The sequence below is a fragment of the Nothobranchius furzeri genome, chromosome 11, assembly GCF_043380555.1.
Source record: "Nothobranchius furzeri strain GRZ-AD chromosome 11, NfurGRZ-RIMD1, whole genome shotgun sequence".
Classification (NCBI taxonomy): domain Eukaryota; kingdom Metazoa; phylum Chordata; class Actinopteri; order Cyprinodontiformes; family Nothobranchiidae; genus Nothobranchius; species Nothobranchius furzeri.
Genome location: NC_091751.1, coordinates 64,562,678 through 64,584,488, shown reverse-complemented (window position 1 = coordinate 64,584,488; position 21,811 = coordinate 64,562,678). Strand labels below are relative to the sequence as shown.

Sequence of the window (21,811 nt, the reverse complement as noted above, 5' to 3'; positions counted from 1 at the left end):
TCTGAGAAAAGGTTCTCAACAAATAATTACTGAACACCTGAATTTGTACAAGACAGAGTTCACTGTTAGCAGATGCCTCTTTAGTTGAGTAATTGATTCGTTTTCAGTGTCCTCTGCGCTTTCCAGAAGGATCATCTTAAAGCTGCATACCTCTGGGACGACACTCTAAATTGAGGATGTGTTTGTATCGTAAAGAGTTTTATTTTTCACTTTGACCACCTTTCAGGGAGCTCCTTATCAGGGCTGAACACACACTGACGCCAGTAAGTAATCAGCAAGGACCGCCATCCCAGCCAGGTCGTCTGTAAAGACTCCACTCGCAGTAACTACACCCTACAGCGGTGGTCTGAAGCACAACCAGAACACAGCAGTAAGATTATCTCTGACGTGTAACGACACCTCCTGAGGAAGTACGGTAGTGGACCCCCTCTTGAGAGCAAACTGTTCTTTCTTCAGTCCTGTAGTTTATCTTTATTGCAGTGGTAGCGAGATGCTCTGCTGCGTCTTGTCTGATTTACACAAGCAGGGTCCAAAGGCTGCACATAAATTCATTACACCTCTCACTGACCCTGGCGACTCTACGCCTGCTCTCTTTACGTAAAACATTAAATAACATAAATATCTAAGCTTACTTTTCTAAACATTTCAGATCTAGATCTTTCTCCCAGATGTCGTCCCATTTCCCCACCAGTCTGACCCGTCAAACCCACATGGGATCGGTCCGTTACAATTTCTGCAAGAGTTCATTTGAAGTTGGGGAAACTCCTAAAGGGTGATGGTGGGATGAGTGAGAACACAAGGCAGCTCATTAAAGGCACCACAGCTGTTCACCTCTCTATGTCGCGTTTCCTTTCCGTCACCGTGGGTCCAAAGTCAAAGCACCATAAAATCTCCATCAGTCATAGAGGAGCTGTGTTTCCTCCTTCCTTAAACTGTGGGGGAATCTTAACTAGACCGAAACGGATTCATGAGGATCACAAGCTAAAAGATATTCAGGTAATATTAGAAGTCTGCTTGTTCACTTTTCTCATAGTTTATTATTTTTTTTATGTAAGTCACATTTTGTGATTCAGAGCTCAACAATGGACTTTGTCAGCAGTGCTGAATCACACGGACGGCCTAAAGTACATTTTAATTCATTTTTCCCATGGATTTCTTTATTTAAGGGACCTGGAAGGAAAGAAATTAAACCGTGATGCTGCGAAAGGTAAGAACAGCAACAGGTGTCTCAGCCTGGCCTGGGAGTTGAGTGAATAGATTTTATTGATAAGAGGGTAGTTCACCATCGTGGTTCCTCTAATCTTGTGTGGGCTCATTGTAACCTGTGGTTTGTAGCGAGTTTGTGGATTTCTTCACAAGATACCGTTTGTCCACAGGGGGAAATGGTTTGGGTGGACTCGGACATCGAGGTGCCCATTGGAGCTAGGATCAAAGAAACACCAACGGGTCAGAGGTTCCTGGTGGACGATGAGGGAAATGTAAAGAACTTCTGCTGGTCGTAGAGATACAGCGCCGACAAAAGCATCTGGCTTTCAACAGATTTCTTTCGTTTTTGCTTTTTTTTTCACGCTTAAATGTTTCAGATCAGCAGAGTTTGATGTGAGAGAAAATCTGAGTAAGTAGAAAATGTAGATTTAGGACAGCGGTTTCATTCATTAAGAGAAAGCAGTAACTCACCTGCTTCCAAGTGGGAAATGATCTGATGCTCTTTGGTCAACAGTGGCGTGTCCAGATCTTTTAAAATGGGGTGGCCCAGGTGAGGCACAACTTTGTGCATGGGTGGCACCAATGGTTATGCTATTTTTGTTTTAGCCCTAAACCTTTTTTGGACAATGAAAAACCTGTTTACAGGTAAATTAGTGAGGTGGTGCCTGGGGTGGCCAATCAGATTCCAAGGGTGGCAAGTGCTACCCCAGGCCTCTCCCTGGACACACCCCTGTTGGTCAAGGTGAGACATGAGATGGACCTTTGTAGACTTTTCGGCTCTGAATCCATGGGGGCCATTTTGGAAACCCACCATCACCACACACACTCCAGTGTTTACTCTGACTTAAAGTGAAATGGTAAATGGCCTGTATTTGATATAGCGCCTTCTAGAGTCCTGGAACACCCCCCCCCCCCCCCTGGTGTGCTTTACAATGCAATTGGTCATTCACTGATTCACACCCTGGTGGGGATGAGCTACGATGTAGCCACAGCTGCCCTGTGGGGGCACTGAGGCTGCCTAGCACTGGCACCACCGGTCCCTCCGACCACCACTAGCAGGTAAGATGGGTAAAGTGTCTTGCCCAAGGACAAAACAACTGCGACAAACTGAGCGGGGCTCGAACCTGCAACCTTCCTTACGGGGCGAGCACTTAACTCCTGTGCCATCGTCACCCCACAAAGTGCTTTAGATTGGTTCTTTTGTTCATATTCGTAAGATCTGTAATCATCTTTTAGCCCACCTGTTGTCGGGAGGATTGTATCTACTGATCCGGCAGAAATCAGGCCCGCTAGAGCTGAACTCGGCTATCAAAGTAAAGGTTTTTTTAGCTGATCTGAAACAGAAACAAAGCAGAAACAAAAGAAATCCATAATGAGGCAAATACTTTTCACAGCACTGTCAATCAATCCCTGTGTTGGTGTGGTGGATTTCTTTTATTCTGAGTGTTTGTTTTCCCTTCAGGAGCGACATCTGTCCCTGCAGGAGGAGGCCTCTCTCAGGATCATGCACCCGACATCTGTGGAGGGGGTGGATGACATGATCAAGCTCGGGGACATGACGGAGGCTGGCCTCCTCCGGAACCTGCAGCTCAGACACAAACAAGGCTTCATCTACGTAAGACATGATCACACACACTTATGAGAAAATACAACTCAGCCTCACCTTTATAAACATATCTGCATGCCACTCATCAAAATGTAAGTTCAGTTATTATGAAATCTTTATGTCAGTGTGTCGGCTCACACTTTACCACGCGGTGATTTTAGTTCTAATCCTTTTGCAGATTTAGAAAAACGCGGTTTATCTTTATTATTTGGCAGCAGGAATTCCATGTAGACGTTAACAGCATTCTTATCTTCTAGACCTACATCAGCTCGGTTCTGGTTGCAGTAAATCCATACCAGGACTATCCCATTTATTCAGCTGAGCAGGTGAGTTTCTGCACATTCAAATCAACATCCGTCACAAAGGACTGTAGTTGTGGGATCTGTTTGCCTTTGTCTTTAGGTGAAGTTGTATCACGGGCGGAAGCTGGGCGAACTTCCTCCGCACATCTTCGCCATCGCTGAAGCCTGTTATTCCAACATGACTCGCAATCACAGAAACCAGTGCTGCATCATCAGGTGGGCCTCAAACGCGCTGCGGTGAACAGGATCGTTTTCGGTTGGTTCTGCGTGCTCGTTCACTGAAGTGTTGCCTCTGTCCTGTCAGTGGGGAGTCTGGAGCAGGGAAGACGGAGAGCACCAAATTAATCCTTCAGTACTTGGCAGCAATCAGTGGAGAGCTGTCTCAACAGCAGATCGAGAAGCAGATCCTGGAGTCCAACCCAATCCTAGAAGGTACAATAGAGCTCCTCGTCCTCCTCATTCCATGTGTCAGGAAAACAAAAGGAACTATTTTGGTGCTTTGCAGCTTTTGGGAACGCAAAAACAATCCGCAATGACAACTCCAGTCGCTTTGGAAAATATGTGGAGATTTTCTTCAACAAACAGGGTGTGATCAAAGGTGCTCGTGTGGAGCAGTATCTTCTAGAAAAGTCTCGCGTTTGCCATCAGGTGAGGCAGCTCCCTCCAAATAAAGCCTGTTTGTTATTACTGTACTATAAACTAATAAAGTCCCAGACGGTATCTGTTGCAGCTCTGTTGAAATGAGAACGTAGGATTTATCAGATGCTGTGTGAAACATCACCAACATCTGTGTTCGTCCATCCAGTAGAAAACATCTTTGGTCTATTTTTCCTTTAACCTCAGGCTTTAGAAGAGCGAAACTACCACGTATTCTACTGCATGTTGGCAGGAATCACGGCAGATGAGAGGAAAGCTTTGAGGCTTGGATATTCCAGGGAATATAACTTCCTCACTAAGGTACTTGGTTAGTCCTGCTTGTTGCTATGGCGCATGAGGATATTACTCACCTGTTGCTATTGATGCAAACTGGACCGTTTAAATCCATCAGGGTGGTCAGATAACGTGTGAGGGCAGAGATGACGCTAAAGACTTCGGCCGTATCCGACTGGCTATGAAGATTTTGACCTTCTCAGAAGCCCAGTTCCAGGAGATCCTCAGGCTGCTGGCCGCTATATTACACCTGGGGAACATCCGCTTTGAGGGTGAGTCGTTTTAGATTAAGATCAAAGCAATACTTTGTTCTGCACATGTTATAATTTAATTATGCAAGAAATCACTTAAAACAGGACATATGACTTAAATGTTATAGTAGTTCTATGGTCTATACTAGTGGTTCCCGAACTTATTTAGCCACGCACCCACTTCTATGTCCCGGCCATGTCCATGCACCCCCCCAGCCCCGCATCAGGGCATGGCTATATATATATATACATTCTTCAAGGGTTGCATCTCCATGGCAACACCCCCATCCTGCTTCTGGAGCTCAACGTCTGATCACGTGTTTCCTCTTCTCCTTGCGATTACATCATCTTCTTCGGCAGACTTTGCTGGCTGTATTCTTCTCCTGAATCAGCCCATCTCGTCTCTCCTTGGCCTCTCGTGACCTGGCCCAACGTTGCCCCTCCTTCTACTCAGCCTCCTTCCTCTCTCGGCCTTGGGGAGGAACAGTAAATCTTCTCTCCTTCTTACTTATTAGTGGGCTTATCGATTTTAAGAGTACATGATATGTTTATTTACACCATTAGCTCATTTGCACCTGGACCCTTCTCCAACATAAGGGACACCACTCTTGCCCCCTCCCATCTCAGGAAGTTCAGAAGTTACAACAGAACCGTGGGACAGAACCAGCTCAGAAAATTTACGACCTCAGGGGCAACAAAGTCACACACACACACACACACACACACACACACAGATGCAGACAAAGGAAGGCAGCAGACATGAATTGGTTTCACAGAACTGAGAATTAATCCAGACTTGATTTTGTATAATTAACAAGTCTGAGATCAGTATCAGTCCATCACTGGTCATGAAGGTTTTTTTTGTACAAAATCTCACACAAAGCAGTTCTATACTTGACATTTTCAGTACCTTCCAGAATGAGCTTGTTTCGGCGCTCTGTCGCTTTAAGAAAATTAGGCAGTTGCTAGCCACGCCCACCCAAGTCTGGGTCAAATCCAAACTTCCCTTTCCCCAGCCACTTGGGCCAAGTCCAAGGGAATCCCAGGGCGTTCCCAGGCCAGCCGAGAGACACGATCTCTCGTGCACCCCCACAAGCTTTAATTCTGTAGAACTGGTCATTTGTAAATCGCAAACGGACATCCACGAAAGACTTACTGAAAGATCCATCATTCATGTGATATTTTGCTAAAACTACAGAAAAATAAACGATTAAAAGTGTTCTGATCTGATCTGACAGTTTTAGATGAACAACACACGACAATGACGGTGAGTCATTACGGAGTTAAACGTTTAAACCAGAAGGCTAAAGACATCTTAGTGCTTCAGTAGGAATTCTGATTCCATTCTGCAGCAGCTCGTTAAAAGCAGACGTTTTATAAGTTTGCACTTTTTACTAATTTTTCATTTAACTCTGAAGCCTAAGAATGTTGTACGTGTTGTAAAATAAATTTTCACTCGGTGCATTGCTTTATCTTGGTTTTATTGATCCATCAAAGGTTGACGGTGATAAACCGAGGCAAAGAAATGAAAACAATCTCACTTGTTAAGTCAAGATTTGAAAACATCATGAAAATAGAAACTGTGTAGAATTAGGTGGTTCCGTGAATTTGGAAGCTTAAAGAGCAAGTCACCCCCTACCAGAGTTTCTTACCCCACTCCCATTTCCTGTTTGAAAAGTGCAACAAATGCTGTTGCCTGGCAGACCGAGAGGGCAGAGCCGCTAACCAATACACGCAAACACAGACTCACAATGACATTGTGACATCATAATGTACCAGCTAAAGTCATAGTGAACCTGTTGGCCAATAGCGATGGCGGATTTAAATTCAAATGCAGTGTAGAATTTTTACCAAACGACAGCACATCACTGACAGTTTCAGGCAGAAAAGTTTTATTTTAACTAAGATGCACTAAAGTGCAAAATTATTGACTACACGTGTCTGCAGCACGATTAGACACTCATTTATATAGTTTATCAGCCAAAAAAGGCTGATTTGGGGATGAAGTTGTGTTTTAAGCTCTTTATAATAATCGGTTGTGTCTTCCCGTGTCATTTAAACTAGCTTCTACCAAAGATAACTTGGAAACCAGCGATGTGGCCAAATCCGAGCATTTTGGCATCGCTGCGTCGCTGTTGGAGGTAGGTGTTTGAAATTACTTTGGCTCTATGCTGAATTTACCAGTCTTTTTTTTGTTTCTTAAACCGTGTGTGTTTGATTTTCAGGTCCAGAATTCTGCCCTGGCCACAAGTTTGACACATCGCTCCTTCATGACCAACAGAGAAAGGGTGACCAAACCTCTGAGCTCTGATCAGGCCACCAACTGTAGAAACGCTGTTGTCAAGGTGGGTTTGGTTGGTTGTAGTGCAGTGTTGAAGCGCTCTAGAAATAAAGCAGCATGGTGTACAGCAGATTTTATTTCTATCCTGCTGTTTTTATTTGGATCGTTGTTGTACAAAGAGCTCTTGAGAACGTGCGTTGTCCTTGCAGGCGATCTACAACAAGCTCTTCATTTGGATCGTTGGTAAAATCAACAGTGTCATCCATCAGAAGCAGCACGGTCAACCCAAGTCCTCCTACCTGTCCGTCGGCCTGCTTGACATCTTTGGTTTTGAGAACTTCAAAACAAACAGGTCGGGAGAAGAATCCCTTTCTCGTGTCACCGGTCCTTTATCGTCCCATTCTTCATTGTTTTTACCGTTTTACCTTTCTTTTGATTTGCTACAGTTTCGAGCAGCTTTGCATTAATTTTGCTAACGAGAAGCTGCAACAGTTTTTTGTGATCCACATCTTCAAGCTTGAGCAAGAGGAGTACCGGAAAGAGGGAGTTGTGTGGGACAACATCAAGTTCAGTGACAATCAGAAGATCCTGGATCTTCTGGCTGGGAAACCCTGTAACCTGCTGGCTCTGATTGATGAGGAGACTCAGTTTCCTAAGGTTCTACTGCCGTGCTTCGTAAATCATCACATCTGAGTTGTTTTTTGGTTTCTGATTTAGTGGTTTCCTTCTGCATAAGCCTAGCAATTCTTCAAGTTCTCTCTCCTTTTGTTGTGCTTCAGGGGTCAGACCACACTCTGCTCACCAAGATGAACGACATGCACAAAAGAAACAAGATCTACGTTAAGTCTCTAAGCGAACACGAATCTCGTTTTGGAATTTGTCACTTTGCGGGTCCAGTTTACTACGACACCAACGGTATGAGAACAACCTGCAGTCAGGTCAGATCTTAACTGGTGTGAGGTGCCAGGCCATGCATTGTTGGTTTTCTCTTTCTAAGGATTCCTTGAGAAGAACAGAGACGCGGTCAGTTCTGACATCATCAAGATGATCGACATGTCCAGCAGTAAGCTGCTGCGTCTGATTTTTGAGAATGAGCTTTCTACCAACGGAGTGAAGAATGCTAAAAACGCCAGGTTCATCATGACGCCCATCAGCTCTCTGCGGGTATGAATGCACATCTGAGGAAGGACGAGGTTGTCAAAGTGTTATTGATCTTATTTTGTACCAAGCACTAGAAATGTGTTTTTCTATTTACAGCTGCTACTTAAAAGGAACGTTCTAGTTTCCTGTTAATGGGTTAAATAGATTAAACTCGTCATGCTCTTTTTGTTTTTCTGTAGGATAGACAGATTTATAAATTACTTGTTTAAAGGGGCATTATGGAAGTTTGACAGCCAAAACATGTATAGAAATAATAAAATTCTTCTTCATACATTCTCCTGCAATGCCCTGGTCCTGTAGAATGAGCCCTGGCATTTTTACTGTGATTGCCTGTTTTTCTGTAAAATCACAGAAAAAGAGAGATGCTCGGGTCGAGCAGGCTGCTTCATGCGCGTTCACGCTCAGGCATCGCCCGCCGAACCGTTCTTTGAACGTTGTTTCAGCTGTCGTCAAGGATATAAAAGTTACAGATACAAAGGACATCACTGGCGCTTTAGCTCACCTAGTAAGAAGTCTGACTCCCATGCAGAAGACATGGGTTCAATTCTGGATGTGAACATAGTTTATTTAGAGTCTCTATTTTACATTAATGGTATATTTTTTTACAGTAAGATGCCCAAATTTTTATTTGAGACTCGCCGAACGGCATTGAATTCACAGATAAAAAAGATGTGGGTTCAACTTTCATTTTGGAACAATTTTTCAAGCAAGGGAAGGGAATGATCTGAGCATGCAGGAGGACTGACCCATCTTAAACCTTTGTCGGCTGTGCTGAAGAGAAAGGTATAGAACCAAATTATTTAATTAATTAGCTGCACCTTCTCCTGTCCTCTGTCCTCGGGCCACACACACACACACGGAGCTGACTGTCTCAGCTGTTATTTTAGTTAAGGAGTGTGCACATACAGCATGCGTGCCTCGTGCACGAACCTACTATTGAAGCTGCCGTTACACTTTTGGCCTGAGGGGGCAATCGCGAGCATAAAAATTCAAAACCTCGTAAAGTCCCTTTAAGGCCAAAACAGATTTAGTAGGACTAATTTCTACATGAAACTTTTTTTTTAATTATTTTTCTTGTTTGGTTTTCAACCAAACAACCATTTCCTTTAAATGTTTACTTTTCACATAATCTAAAGATAAACAAGAAACAAAAAATGATTGAAGATAAAATAACTTTGTGTCAGGTAAAAGTACGTGTTGCCATGTCACAAATTGTTCTTTGATATTTAATTCAGACCTGGTGAAATACTATAAACATGCAGGAGATGATTCTAAAACATCAGAGCAGATATTTTCTGTTATACAAAAAAGAGCTGATACTACTGTCCATGTTCTCGTAATTAATGGATTTGTGTTTTTAAATAAGCTGCATTGTTTTGTGATCAGATCAGATTTATTTGCTATTCTTCTGTATAGCTGCTGGAGCACATCACGAGTTGTTTCTCCTGCCTGTCTGTCTGTCTGCTTGCCTGTCTGTCATCTCTGTAGGGTCAGCCTGACAACCGTAAACAAGTGCCAACTCTGAGCGGTCAGTTTCGTCTGTCTCTGGATACCCTCATGAAGGCTCTGTCAGCCTGCCAGCCTTTCTTCATCCGCTGCTTCAAACCCAACAATGACAAGCAGTCTGAGGTGAGCAAGGCCTCGCTGCAGCACAGATGGCCTGAGGCTTTCTGTCTCCAGCTGACACGTAGACTCAGGCTGAAGTTAACTCCATGCATAAACAGTGACGTCTGTGCTTTTGGATGCTTCGCTTCACTGTGAGCAAACAGAATAACCAGGATGTAGCAGTGAAACAACCTCCTCTCTCTGCCTTTGTTGCTCTCTCCTCCTGTCTCCTCCCACATCAGGCTTCAAAGTGAAGAAGTAATGATTCCTTGCTGTCACAAGCTATAAACAAATGAAGCTACTAACACACAATCTAGAGTACAATGTGAGAGCAGGAACTGTGGTTCTTCTTTTATCTTTTTTTAAACAGGCATTAAAATGTAAAGCCACATTGTTGTTGGATAAATGCAGTTTGGTGGTCAAATGTGGCACACCAAAAAGTCTAAGCCATGTCTCTTTCTGTGTAAACCTTAAAAAAGGTTAGGGAGAGACGGTTTGTTCTTAGAAAAGCTTCTGATAAGATGTAATGAGCAGGCCACACCTCCAGCAGCATATAAACTCCAGTCACAGTAACTGCAGACCACAGCCCAGCTTAAGTTGTCCCCAAGTGTAGATGGTTGTGTCTGTGTGTCCTAGTGAAGGACTAGCGACCTGTCATCCTGCTCTCCCCCGATGAATGCTGGAGCTAGGCAGCAGCTCCCTGTGACTCCAGTGAGGATGAAGCTGTTTGAATGGATTAATGGGATCCAGTGCTCTCTAGTAACTTAGGAGCTGGTTAAATATGTTCCATTTTTTAGGGTTGGTTGAGATTCTGGCTGCAAGATTTTGAATGAGCTGCAGCTGCTGGACTGAATTCCTTATACTGTAAAAATGCAATAATCAGAACCGGTGAGTGGAAAAAGGCTTAGAAATGCGTTCTCTGTCCTGTTTAGAAAGGAAACGCTTAATTCTGGCCATGGTTTAGGATCCTTGTAGGCTGCTTTTTACTCAGGTTTTATCCCTGATTACACTCAATGTGATTGTCAGGCTGGTGTTGAGTTTAGTTGAGTGCTGATCTCTAGTTTTAAACTAAAAACAATTGCTCTTTTCTGAGTTGCACTTGAGAATATTATTTAGTGACCTTCAAAGACTCTAATGGGGTGACACAAAATATAGAGTGTCATCAGCATATGACTGATAACAACTGTTATAATAAAGTATAAGCAAAGCTAGAGGCAGCATATAGATAATAAATAAAAGTATTCCAAGAACGGAGCCTTGAGGAACTCCACATTTGACAATGCTCTGAAACCGCAATCTCATTAAGTGGCTCAAATTTCCCTCGTAGTCTTTGTATTGTCTCAGTTTGCAGAAGTGGGATGTTTAGTGCTTTTGTGCTTGAACGCATGTTAGCATTCCTAAATTTAACAACTGCTGTTAGCATTGAGTATAATTAGGCTGTGGCATCATCTTATGTCACTGTAGGGAAAATAAACAAATCTGATGCCCTAAAACAGTGTTGCAACGCAAAAACCGATAAAACTGCTGTTTTTTTCTCCAGATGTTTGACAGAGAGCTGTGCTTGCGTCAGCTGAGATACTCCGGCATGATGGACACCATCAGAATCAGGAAGCTTGGGTATCCTGTGCGACACACCTTTGAGGATTTTCTGAACCGCTACCGAGTCCTCCTGAAGACGACCGTCTGTGACCCCAGAACCGTTAAGTCACGATTTCATTTACGCCCAGACATTGCAGTGATTATTACTCTTGTTTTAGAATTTTGGAGTTGGGTGATGCTTTAGGAACCTAATGTCAAAAATCTTTTCCCACCACCACAGAGCAAAGCTGCAGCCTGTTGTGAAGCCATCTGCAAGGCTGTGATTAAAGGACGGGATGAGTGGAAAATAGGCAGGAACCAAATTTTCCTGAAGGTGTGAAAATGCACAGAAAATTTAAAAAAACAACGATGGCGAATGTTGATAATTACGGCTGGACTGTTATCAGTAAAGAAACTGGTATTCGTTGAAATATCTTTTTTTTTCTATTTCAACCAGGATGCACATGATGTTGTTCTGGAGCGTCTGCGGGAAGAGGAACTGAGCAGGGTTGCCGTGGTGATCCAGAGGGTCATGCTGGGACACAGAGACAGGTGCAGTAGGACGAGCAACATGGAAAAAAAGAGATCTGGATGAGCAGCAACAGATGTGCATATCACTTATTGTGATACCTGCATCACTTGGGCGTTTTCCATAAAGAGACACAAAGAGGTTGTGACTGAGGAAATTGTGTATTCATTCAGTTGGTTTGCTTTGCAGAAAGTCTTTCCTAAAGAAGCGAAGAGCAGCTGTGGTGTTGCAGAAACACTGGAGAGGTCACAGTGAGAGGATTCAGCAGAGAAAGGTGTGATTTGTGAAGTGATGATTTCACCTGTATGGTTTTAGGAGACTCGTTTCAAGTTAAAGTCCCATTAGTCATCACACACTGGTTTGACCCATGCCCGTGGGGAGCAGTTAGCTACAGCTGTGGCCACACTCAGGCACTATTTGGTGTGTTTAACCCCACAATCCAACCCCTTAAATCTGAGTGTCAAGCAGGGAGGCATTAGGTCCCATTATTTAAGTCCTTAGTATGGCCCGACCGGGAATTGAACCCTGATCTCCCGGTCTCGGGGTGGACACTCTACCACTAGGCCACTGAGAAGGTACTATTCTTCTCCTTATCCATGCAGGTTCAGCAGGGTTTCACACGTCTGGTGTCACAGGTCCGAAGTCGAACACTCCAGTCTCATTTCTACAAACAGCGAGCCGCAGCGATCACCATCCAGAAACAGGCATGTGACATCTCTAACTCAGCATCCATTCTTTTTTTTTAAAGACCAAGTTCACTGGGAAACATACTTGTTATCTTTTTAAATATGATTGGTCACTCTGAGTTTAACATGCAGACTAAATGTAAAAATAGACTTGTACCTCTGTTTTTTACATTAGCCATGAAACACCGCAAAACAAATAGTAGTAGAGTCACGTTGCTGTTAGCCAATCAGAGGCGAGATGGTTGAATATCAGGAAATAAAACTCCAAAGCCTGCCTTCTGAAGCTTTTTTCCAAACAGAGATTGACTCCCAAGACATTAATTTATACGAGAGACCACTTCAAATGGGTTAAAAATATAGTGAACTTGGTATTTAATTGAAAATATGTGATGCTGTCATTTTATTCCTCATGATTTACACACATTTAACTGCCTGAGACCCAAATGTTTCTTTATGTATTTTTTCTCATGTCTATTTGGGATTAGTCAGGCATCATAAATGAATAAAAAACATTGTTTTAGAACTGTTAGCAGTTTAAATGTTTAAAGAATTCTGTGTTCAATGTTTTTCTTTATTCAAAAATACATAATAAACATTTTAAGTTAAAGCCAGGTCTCCGTGAACTTCAGCTCCCTCATATGAGGGTTTTGGGAAATCCAGATCCTATCGTTCACAGGATCTTTCATGGCAGTAAATTCAACGAGTCGGAGTACCCGTCCCGGAGGGTTACCGGGGTCCCACTCTGGAGCCAGGCCTGGGGTTGGGGCCCGTGAGCGAGCGCCTGGTGGCCGGGCTTTCGCCCATGGGGCCCGGCCGGGCCCAGCCCAAACCGGATACTTGGGCTCATCCAGCTGTGGACCCACCACCAGCAGGAAGAACATGAAGGGTCCGGTGAAATGTGGATCGGGTGGCAGACCAAGGCGGGAGCCTTGGCGGTCCGATCTCCGGACAAGAAAACTGGTTTTTGGGACATGGAACGTCACCTCGCTGGCGGGGAAGGAGCAGGAGCTTGTGGCAGAAGTTGAGCGGTACCGGCTAGATATAGTCGAACTCACCTCGACACATAGCATTGGCTCTGGAACCCAAGTCCTTGAGAGGGGTTGGACACTCTCCTTTGCTGGAGTTGCTCCGGGTGAGAGGCGGAGGGCTGGGGTTGGCTTTTTGTTAGCCCCAAGACTCTCTGCCAGTGTGTTGGGGTTTACCCCGGGGGACGAGAGGGTAGCTTCCCTGCGCCTTCGGGTCGGGGAACGGGTCCTGACTGTTGTTTGTGCTTATGGGCCAAACATCAGTTCAGAGTACCCACCGTTTTTGGAGTCCCTGGGACGAGTGCTAGATAGTGCTCCATCAGGGGACGCCATTGTCCTGCTGGGGGACTTCAAAGCTCATGTGGGCAATGACAGCTTGACCGGGAGGGATGTGACTGGGAGGACGGGCCGCCTGATCTGAACTCAAGTGGTGTTTCGTTATTGGACTTCTGGGCAAGTCGCAGTTTGGCCATAACGAACACCATGTTTGAACAAAAGGATGCCCAGCGGTACACTTGGTACCAGGGCAGCCTAGGTCGCAGGTCGATGATAGACTTTGTAGTCGTATCATCTGACCTACGGCCGTATGTTTTGGACACCCGAGTGAAGAGAGGAGCGAAGCTGTGAACTGATCACCACCTGGTGGAGAGTTGGATCAGATGGCAGGGGAAGATGCCGCGTAGACCTGGCAGACCCAAGCACAGCTCCGGCAGAGCTTTGACCACGTTCCAAGAGCAGTGGGGGACATTGACTTCAAGTGAGCCTTGTTCCACTCTGTGATTGTTGAGGCGGCTGTTGCTAGCTGTGGTCACAAGGTGGCCGGTGCCAGCCGTGGTGGCAACCCCCGTACCCGCTGGTGGACACCAGAGTTTCGGGGAGCCGTCAGGCTGAAGAAGGAGGCCTACAGGGCGCGGCTGGTCTGTGGGTCTCCGGAGGCAGCAGACTGGTACCGGATAGCCAAGCGGGGTGCAGCAGTGGCAGTTGCCGAGACAAAATCTCGGGCGTGGGAGGAGTTTGGGGAGGCCATGGAGAAAGACTATCGATCGGCTCCAAAGAGGTTCTGGCAAACTGTCCGACGCCTCAGGAGAGGAAGGCAGCAACTCGCTCACACTGTTTGCAGTGGGGATGGGGAGCTGCTGATGTCAATTGGGGCTATAGTCGGATGGTGGAAGGAATACTTTGAGGAGCTCCTCAATCCCACCTATGTGCATTCCGAGGAGGAACCAGAGCCGGGAGACCTGGGGATGGACTGTCCAATCTCGGGGGCAGAAGTTGCTGAGGTAGTCAAACAACTACACAGCGGCCGAGCCCCTGGGGCGGATGAGGTTCGTCCTGGGTATCTCAAGGCTATGGATGTTGTAAGGCTGTCATGGTTGACACGTCTCTGCAACATTGCGTGGTCATCGGGGGCTGTTCCTGTGGAGTGGCAGACCGGGGTGGTGGTCCCCATCGTTAATAAGGGTGACCTGAGGGTGTGTTCCAGCTATAGGGGATCACACTCCTCAGCCTCCCTAGAAAGGTCTACTCCAAGGTACTGGAGAGGAGGGTCCGATCGATAGTTGAATCTCAGATTGAGGAGGAGCAATGTGGTTTTCGTCCTGCCGTGGAACTGTGGACCAGCTCTATACCCTTGCAAGGGTGATGGAGGGGGCATGGGAGTTTGCCCAACCAATCCACATGTGCTTTGTGGATTTGGAGAAGGCTTATGACCGTGTCCCCAGGGGCACCCTGTGGGGGACGCTCCAGGAGTATGGGGTGGGTGGCTTTCTGTTAAGGGCCATTCAGTCCCTTTACCAGAGGAGCGTGAGTTTGGTCCGCATAGCCGGTAGTAAGTCGGACCTGTTCCCGGTGAGGGTTGGACTCCGCCAGGGCTGCCCTTTGTCACCGGTTCTGTTCATTACCTTTATGGACAGAATTTCTAGACGCAGCCGTGGTGTGGAGTGTGTCGAGTTTGGTGGCAGGAGAATCTCGTCTCTGCTTTTTGCGGATGATGTGGTCCTCCTAGCTTCATCCAGCTCTGACCTTCAGCTCTTGCTGGGTAGGTTCACGGCCAAGTGTGAAGCGGCTGGAATGAGGATCAGCACCTCCAAGTCTGAGACCATGGTTCTCGACCGGAAAAGGGTGGCTTGCCAATTCTGGGTCGGGAGAGAGGTCCTACCTCAAGTGGAGGAGTTTAAGTATCTCGGGGTCTTGTTCACGAGTGAGGGTAGGAGGGATCGGGAGATCGACAGGCGGATTGGTTCAGCATCTGCAGTGATGCGGTCGCTGAGCCGATCTGTCGTGGGGAAGAGGGAGCTGAGCCAGAAAGCCAGGCTCTCGATTTACCGGTCGATCTACGTCCCAATCCTCACCTATGGTCATGAGCTTTGGGTAATGACCAAAAGAACGAGATCGCGGATACAAGCGGCCGTAATGAGTTTCCTCCGTAGGGTGGCCGGGCTCAGCCTTAGAGATAGGGTGAGGAGCTTGGACATTCGGGAGGGACCAAGAGTAGAACCGCTGCTCCTCCGGATCGAAAGGAGTCAGTTGAGGTGGTTTGGGCTAGAGCCCTGCACGGGCCTAAAATCTGAGCCCGTGACCGGCCCGGCCCGAGGAGGTGGAGCCCCAGCCCGACCCGGTCCGAAAAGGTTTTCAGGATTCTCTGGCCCGACCCCGAGCCCGAGCCTGACTTTTTTTTCTAACCTTTCATAATGTTTTAGCGTGATAGAATGCTCAGCATTCTAATTATCTGTGGGAAGCGTTCTGCAGTTAAAAAAAAAGAAGGAAAGAAAAAAAGAAAGACAAGGAAGAAAAACGGCATCAATGCAGCTTTTTTCTCTAACAGAGCGTATTTTTCGAGCGGCAGATGAAATTTACGAAAGCTATATTAATTCGATGCATTTGTAAATGTAATCTGCTCTGAAAACGCGCTCTTGTGCAATTAGAAAAAAAAGCAGCATTCTAATTTTCTAACTGCAGAGCGCATTTTCAGAGCGGCAGATTAAATAAGCGCCCCCAATTAATATTGCGTTTGTAAATTTTATCTGCCGCGCTGAAAATGCGCTCTGCAGTTAGAAAAAAACAGCAATGAATGCTGTATTTTTTTAACGGCAGAGCGAATTTATTCACAGAAAAATAGAATGCTGCCGTTTTCATGAGAATAAACGAATGGTTTCTGACATATCAAAGTGGACATAAAATGACATATTAGAATAGGGGCAGATGTTTCAATCTGCAGTTTGAGAATTCGTTTATATAGGCGCATTTGTAAACCACACAGACCTTAACTGAGCTAACGGGTGCTGGTGCGTGAGAAGCAGGCAGGTGCTGCTGCGTTCAAGTGTTTGTGTTTTTTTGAAAAATTCGATTAAAAATAAAGGCGCCCGGCCCGGTCCGTGTCCGAGGTAATTACACAGTCGTTGGCCCGAAGCCCGGTCCTCGGGCCGTCGGGCCGGGCTGACCCCCAGGCCTAGGGCTTCAGTGCAGGGCTCTAGTTTGGGCATCTGGTCAGGATGCCTCCTGGACGCCTCCCTGGGGAGGTGTTTCGGGCATGTCCTGCCGACAGGAGGTCCCCGGGTCAACCCAGGACACGTTGGAGAGGTTACATCTCCAATCTGGTCCGAGAACGCCTTGGGGTCCTGCCAGAGGAGCTGGTGGAGGTGGCCGGGGAGAGGGCGGTCTGGAGCTCCCTAGTTGGGATGCTGCCCCCGCGACCCGGACCCGGATAAGTGGTGGAAGATGAAGACGACGACATATCCTACATTAACAGGGTTTTAGATGTTTACCTCTTTTCTGATCCTCTGGCTGCAGGTGCGAGGCTTCATGGTGAGGAGTGACTATAAGAGACGGAGGCAACAGATCGCAGCGCAGGTCCTCCTCCAGGGCCAGATCGCTACGGAACTCCAGCAGCGACTGCTACAGGTTGTTGCAGAGCAAACCATAGCAGCACCAGAGAACGCCTATGAACAGGACTCAGAAGAGGTGGAGTATCAGGAGCTCATCCATATGGAGGAGTCGGAGAAGGAGGAGTCACTGAAGGAGGAGTCACTGAAGGAGGAGTCACTGAAGGAGGAGTCACTGAAGGAGGAGGAGGAGGAACAAAGTGCTGAACAAAACCCCTCAAGGGTCAAGGTAGGGTTTTTATCATTGCTTTAAGTTTAGAAAGGACATCTTATAACTTCTGGTTCGTCTAAAAAGGTGTTTAAAGAACCAGTGGAGGAAATCTCAGAGAAACCAGAACCAAGGATGGAAATCGTCATTACTCCAGCCTCTCCACCAAGAACCCCAACACCTTCACCAGAAGAAATGCCCAGCCTGGGTCAGGAGGATGAGGTCTTCTACGACAGTTCCAACGCTGAGAGTGACCCGTTTTCCTTCTACAATTACAGCAAAAAGTACTTCCAGAACAATGTCAGCCACGACCACACACCCCAGAGACTGAGGCAGTCCCTCCTGCTGCATGAGGACGAGGGGGACGCTCTGGTGAGAGGACTCGCAGACGAGATGTTCAGCTCTACGTCCAAGATCTCTGCCTCATGTTCAGTATCTCCTCTCGTTTCCACAGGCGAGTTTGTCGGTGTGGTGGATTATTTTGCGTTTCATGGGGGACTTGCCAGAGCCAAAATCAGCTGACTCAATATCGCAGCTGTCAAGCACCATGTCCCAGAGCACCACGTCCCAGAGCACCTTATCCCGTCTCCTGCCTCAGAAGCATGGCCGGAGGCTCAGCAGCATAGTGGGACTGGACATGGTAAACACAGAATTAAAACAACTCCACAGTCCTGTCGATTCAGAGTCACCTCCTGAGGTCTGATCATCATCTGTGTTTGTGAACAGAAAATACTGAGGAAGAATAAGAAGAAACACAGCACAGGAAACAGGAGAGCTTCAGCCATTCCTGAGGAGGTGAATACAACGTTTGGTGTTGGCTCTTTTTAGAGAGCCGGCTCTTTCGGCTCCCAAGTGGCTCCTCAGATTTTCTGTTGCGTAGAGTACATTTATAACCAAAATAATGCTAAACCATATGTAATATAATTTACTAATGTAAAAAAAATGCTACATATCAAATATTTATCATTTCTATGGATTTAATAACTGAACACTTTAAGAAATCTCCACTTTCCGACTGCTGGCGCTCATTTTCTCACCGTCTTCGTCGCACTCTCCTCTCTCTCGCTCGCCTTTTTCCTCCCCCTTATTCCCTCTCGTCTCCCTCCTCCCACATGTGCTCTGCTGTGTGTCTGAGTCTGATCCTCCCTCTTCCCCGCCCCTACTGCTCTGTGTGTGGACAGTCTGGACACGCAGTTACACATGTTGACCAATCGCCTGTAGCTTTCACCAAAGCAAGAGGGGAGGGGGGCGAGGAGGGGACGCTCCCAATGACGAGCCGGCTCCCGTCGTTCACTTCAAAGAGCCGGCTCTTAGAGCCGGTTCGTTCGCGACCGACACATCACTAGTCGGGTCATTATTTCAAGCCTGATTCTTAACAGATGATGGTTGTTTTTCGTCTTTACCAGTCAGAGGACTTCATTGAGGAGGAGGAGGACATTTTGGTTGGAGAGGGTCCCACGCTGGATCGACCTCTCACATCCCTGCAAAAGTTACACTATATTGTTGGATACGGCCTGGAAAGACGAGGCATTCGGTAAAAAAAAAAATCTCTCAAAAGAAAGCAGCAACATTCAGGCTGTGGAGATGAGATATTTGGCTTTTTTTAAACTTTGCCCCACATTTGTTTGACTCTGCAGAGACGAGATCTACTGTCAGATCTGTAAGCAGCTGGTGAACAACAAGAACAGGCGGAGCTGCATTCAAGGCTGGACTCTCCTGTCCATCTGGCTGGGGCTCTTCCCACCATCAGAACACTTCCAGAGGGTCCGTCTCTCACTAAGGACTTTGTTTACTGTCCACCAGTTTATTAGAATCCAGATTAGTGTTATATACAGACATGGATGAAGGCTTCCAGTAAAGTACAGCAGTCAGTCTCCGTTTCATCGGCTGCAACGTTTGAAAACTGTATTCAAATGTCTTATTTTTTAAAGACCACGTTCTCTAAGAAACAGTTTTTAGTTGTTATTTTTGAATTATAATCCGTCAGAGTTTAACATGCAGGCTGAATGTGAAAATAGTCTCCTACCCCTATTCCAGCATTAGCCGCTGATAGAAAATAGACAGTGAGTGTGTGAGCTGAGGCTCACTGTTGGATGTCAGCATCAAACTGATTCGCTGAGAAGTTCAGACGTCGTGTCTTAGTGTCGTGCTCGGTAAACTGCTCCAAGAACTGAGTTAGTTCTGTTTTTAAACATCAGACCGCCATTACAGCCAGAACGACTGCTGGGCTGTCCCAATGCATTCTGGGAAGTGTCCTTTTCAGCATTATTATGATTGCACGGTAGCAGGCTGGTTGTAAAACATTAGAGATGGTCTCGTAGAGCAGATGAAGTTGTTTTCTGAACCTGTGGGGTTTAATTGACTGCACGTCTTTGTTCCACAGTATCTGGAGAATTTTCTTTGCAGAGGCCAAAAAGGTTACAGTGACTTCTGCAGCAGGCTCCTGCTTCGAGTCCTAGCCAACGGGGAGAGAAAAGAGTTGCCCTGCTGGATCGAACTGCAGGTAAAGAAAAACACAGTTCCAGTCTGCTCTGACATGGTTTGTTTTGTTTGTTTTTGCTGCAAAGTTTCTTCTTTATTTGTTTTTAAAATGGGTGATTAAAATGCGTTCTTGATTCGTTATCGACACTTTCAGGCTGCTGGGAAGAAGGAGCTCATAGATGTTTCTGTGACACTAACGAACGGCGAGTCAGTCGGTGTTCAGCTGGATTCGGCCTCCACGTCTGCTGAAGTCTGCCAAGCTGTGGCGGACAAGATTGGACTCCGAGAAACCTACGGCTTCTCCCTCTACATCAGCTTCTATGAGAAGGTGGGCGACAGCCTCCTCCGTCCACCTGCTCTGGTTTTCTTTAGGACATAATTTAACCAGATGTTCTTATTTTGTCTTCAGTTGTGGTCTCTGAGCAGCTGTGGGAAGCATGTGATGGACGCGGTGTCTCAATGCGAGCAGGAGATGAGGAGACAGGGTCGGGAGGAGAGGGACACCCCGTGGCACCTGTCCATCCGCAAGGAGTTGTTCACGCCGTGGCACGACTGCTCGCTGGACCCCGTTGGTACAGATCTGATTTACAGGCAGGTCATCACAGGAATCAAGTCTGGAGAATACGTCAGTGACAAGGTAAAGGATGGAAAAACACCATTCTACTGAAACACACACGCCATGGCTTTAACAGCCCAACATTGTCCTTCAAGAGTCATATAAATAAAGTTAAATTTAATCATCGAAATTTTATTCATATACGTAATAATCTAAATACGAATGTTGCAAAAACTTATTTTTACTCAATGATCATCTCTCATCTAGTTTATCCGTTTAATTATAGATCCACTAGGATAAGTTTATCTCTCACCAAATAGAATAGTTACTAAGACATCACAATATAACTATAGACACATTACTTGTCTTTGTGTGTGTGTGCGTGCGCGTGCGTGTGTGTGTGCGTGTGTGTGTGCGTGCGTGTGCGTGTGCGTGTGCGTGTGTGTGTGTGTGTGTGTGTGTGTGTGTGTGTGTGCGTGCGCGTGCGTGTGCGTGTGTATGTGCGTGTGTGTGTGTGTGTGTGTGTGCGTGCGTGCGTGCGTGCGTGCGTGCGTGCGTGTGTGCGTGTGTGTGTGTGTGTGTGTGTGTGTGTGTGTGTGTGTGTGTGTGTGTGTGTGTGTGTGTGTGTGTGTGTGTGTGCTCTGTCTTCTCGATCCCCAGTGAGTCGTGGTGGATGGCTGCTTATACTGAGCCAGGATTCTCTGGAGGTTTCTTCCTGTCAAAAGGGAGTTTTCCTCTCCACTGTCGCTGCATGCTTGCTTAGTATGAGGATTGCTGTAAAGTCACTGTCACTAGTCAGTGACTTGATGCAATTTGCTGGGTTCCTTATATAGGAAACATTATTTCTGATTGGCTTAATGAACTGACCTGAATTGGAATGTTTATTATGTGAAGTGCCTTGAGACGACTCTTGTCGTGATTTGGCGCCATATAAATAAACTTGAATTGAATTGAATTGAATATGGACTATTGTTTGACATCCTTGTCACTTGCTTGTCCAACAACACTTAAAACTATTGAAAACATTCATAAAAGAAGTTTAAAATTACTTGACAAAAAACCGACTTCCCACCGCCCCGTCATGTGTTAAAAAAACATAAATCACTGAACTTCAATAACTTCATGAAACTTAAAAGAGTCTGTTTAATATATAAAGTCTTACACTCCCTTGCTCCACCGCCACTAAAGCAGTTCATTAGGCATAAAGAAAGCTCACACAGGACTACACGAGCTACAATTCGAGGAGAATTGTTTATACCACATAGACGGGCAGCATTTGGGCAGAACGTCCTCTCTGTCAAGGGTGGCCATCTGTGGAACAGTCTTCCTCAACCCATTAGAGAATGCTCGACTTTCAATTTGTTTAAAGAGCAAGTCACCCCCAAATCAACTTTTTTTTTGCTGATAAACTAAATAAACGAGTGTCTAATCGTGCTGCAGACACGTGTCGTCAATAATTTGGCACTTTAGAGCATCTTAGTTAAAATTTAAATATTCTGCCTAAAACTGTCAGTGTTGTGCCGTT

At 46.0% G+C, this 21,811-nt stretch overlaps 1 protein-coding gene across 1 annotated transcript in view; it reads left to right on the top strand.

The window, feature by feature from the left end:
• The first annotated feature begins 866 nt into the window (after positions 1–866).
• Positions 867–21,811, top strand: part of LOC107384303 (unconventional myosin-VIIa) — a 30,564-nt gene continuing 9,619 nt past the window's right edge. Inside the window, exons 1-31 of the mRNA XM_015957488.3 lie at positions 867–996; positions 1,167–1,207; positions 1,377–1,478; positions 2,669–2,821; positions 3,070–3,138; positions 3,215–3,330; positions 3,419–3,546; positions 3,620–3,762; positions 3,958–4,071; positions 4,163–4,316; positions 6,360–6,436; positions 6,521–6,640; positions 6,786–6,928; positions 7,023–7,233; positions 7,356–7,491; positions 7,574–7,740; positions 9,226–9,366; positions 10,883–11,041; positions 11,162–11,254; positions 11,378–11,472; positions 11,639–11,723; positions 12,052–12,153; positions 16,950–17,270; positions 17,337–17,621; positions 17,704–17,889; positions 17,976–18,044; positions 18,656–18,783; positions 18,887–19,013; positions 19,633–19,752; positions 19,885–20,058; positions 20,140–20,367. Coding sequence (XP_015812974.3) covers positions 1,196–1,207; positions 1,377–1,478; positions 2,669–2,821; positions 3,070–3,138; positions 3,215–3,330; positions 3,419–3,546; positions 3,620–3,762; positions 3,958–4,071; positions 4,163–4,316; positions 6,360–6,436; positions 6,521–6,640; positions 6,786–6,928; positions 7,023–7,233; positions 7,356–7,491; positions 7,574–7,740; positions 9,226–9,366; positions 10,883–11,041; positions 11,162–11,254; positions 11,378–11,472; positions 11,639–11,723; positions 12,052–12,153; positions 16,950–17,270; positions 17,337–17,621; positions 17,704–17,889; positions 17,976–18,044; positions 18,656–18,783; positions 18,887–19,013; positions 19,633–19,752; positions 19,885–20,058; positions 20,140–20,367 — 4,158 coding nt within the window. The 5' untranslated portion in view covers positions 867–996; positions 1,167–1,195. The remainder of the gene's footprint in view (positions 997–1,166; positions 1,208–1,376; positions 1,479–2,668; positions 2,822–3,069; positions 3,139–3,214; positions 3,331–3,418; positions 3,547–3,619; positions 3,763–3,957; positions 4,072–4,162; positions 4,317–6,359; positions 6,437–6,520; positions 6,641–6,785; positions 6,929–7,022; positions 7,234–7,355; positions 7,492–7,573; positions 7,741–9,225; positions 9,367–10,882; positions 11,042–11,161; positions 11,255–11,377; positions 11,473–11,638; positions 11,724–12,051; positions 12,154–16,949; positions 17,271–17,336; positions 17,622–17,703; positions 17,890–17,975; positions 18,045–18,655; positions 18,784–18,886; positions 19,014–19,632; positions 19,753–19,884; positions 20,059–20,139; positions 20,368–21,811) is intronic.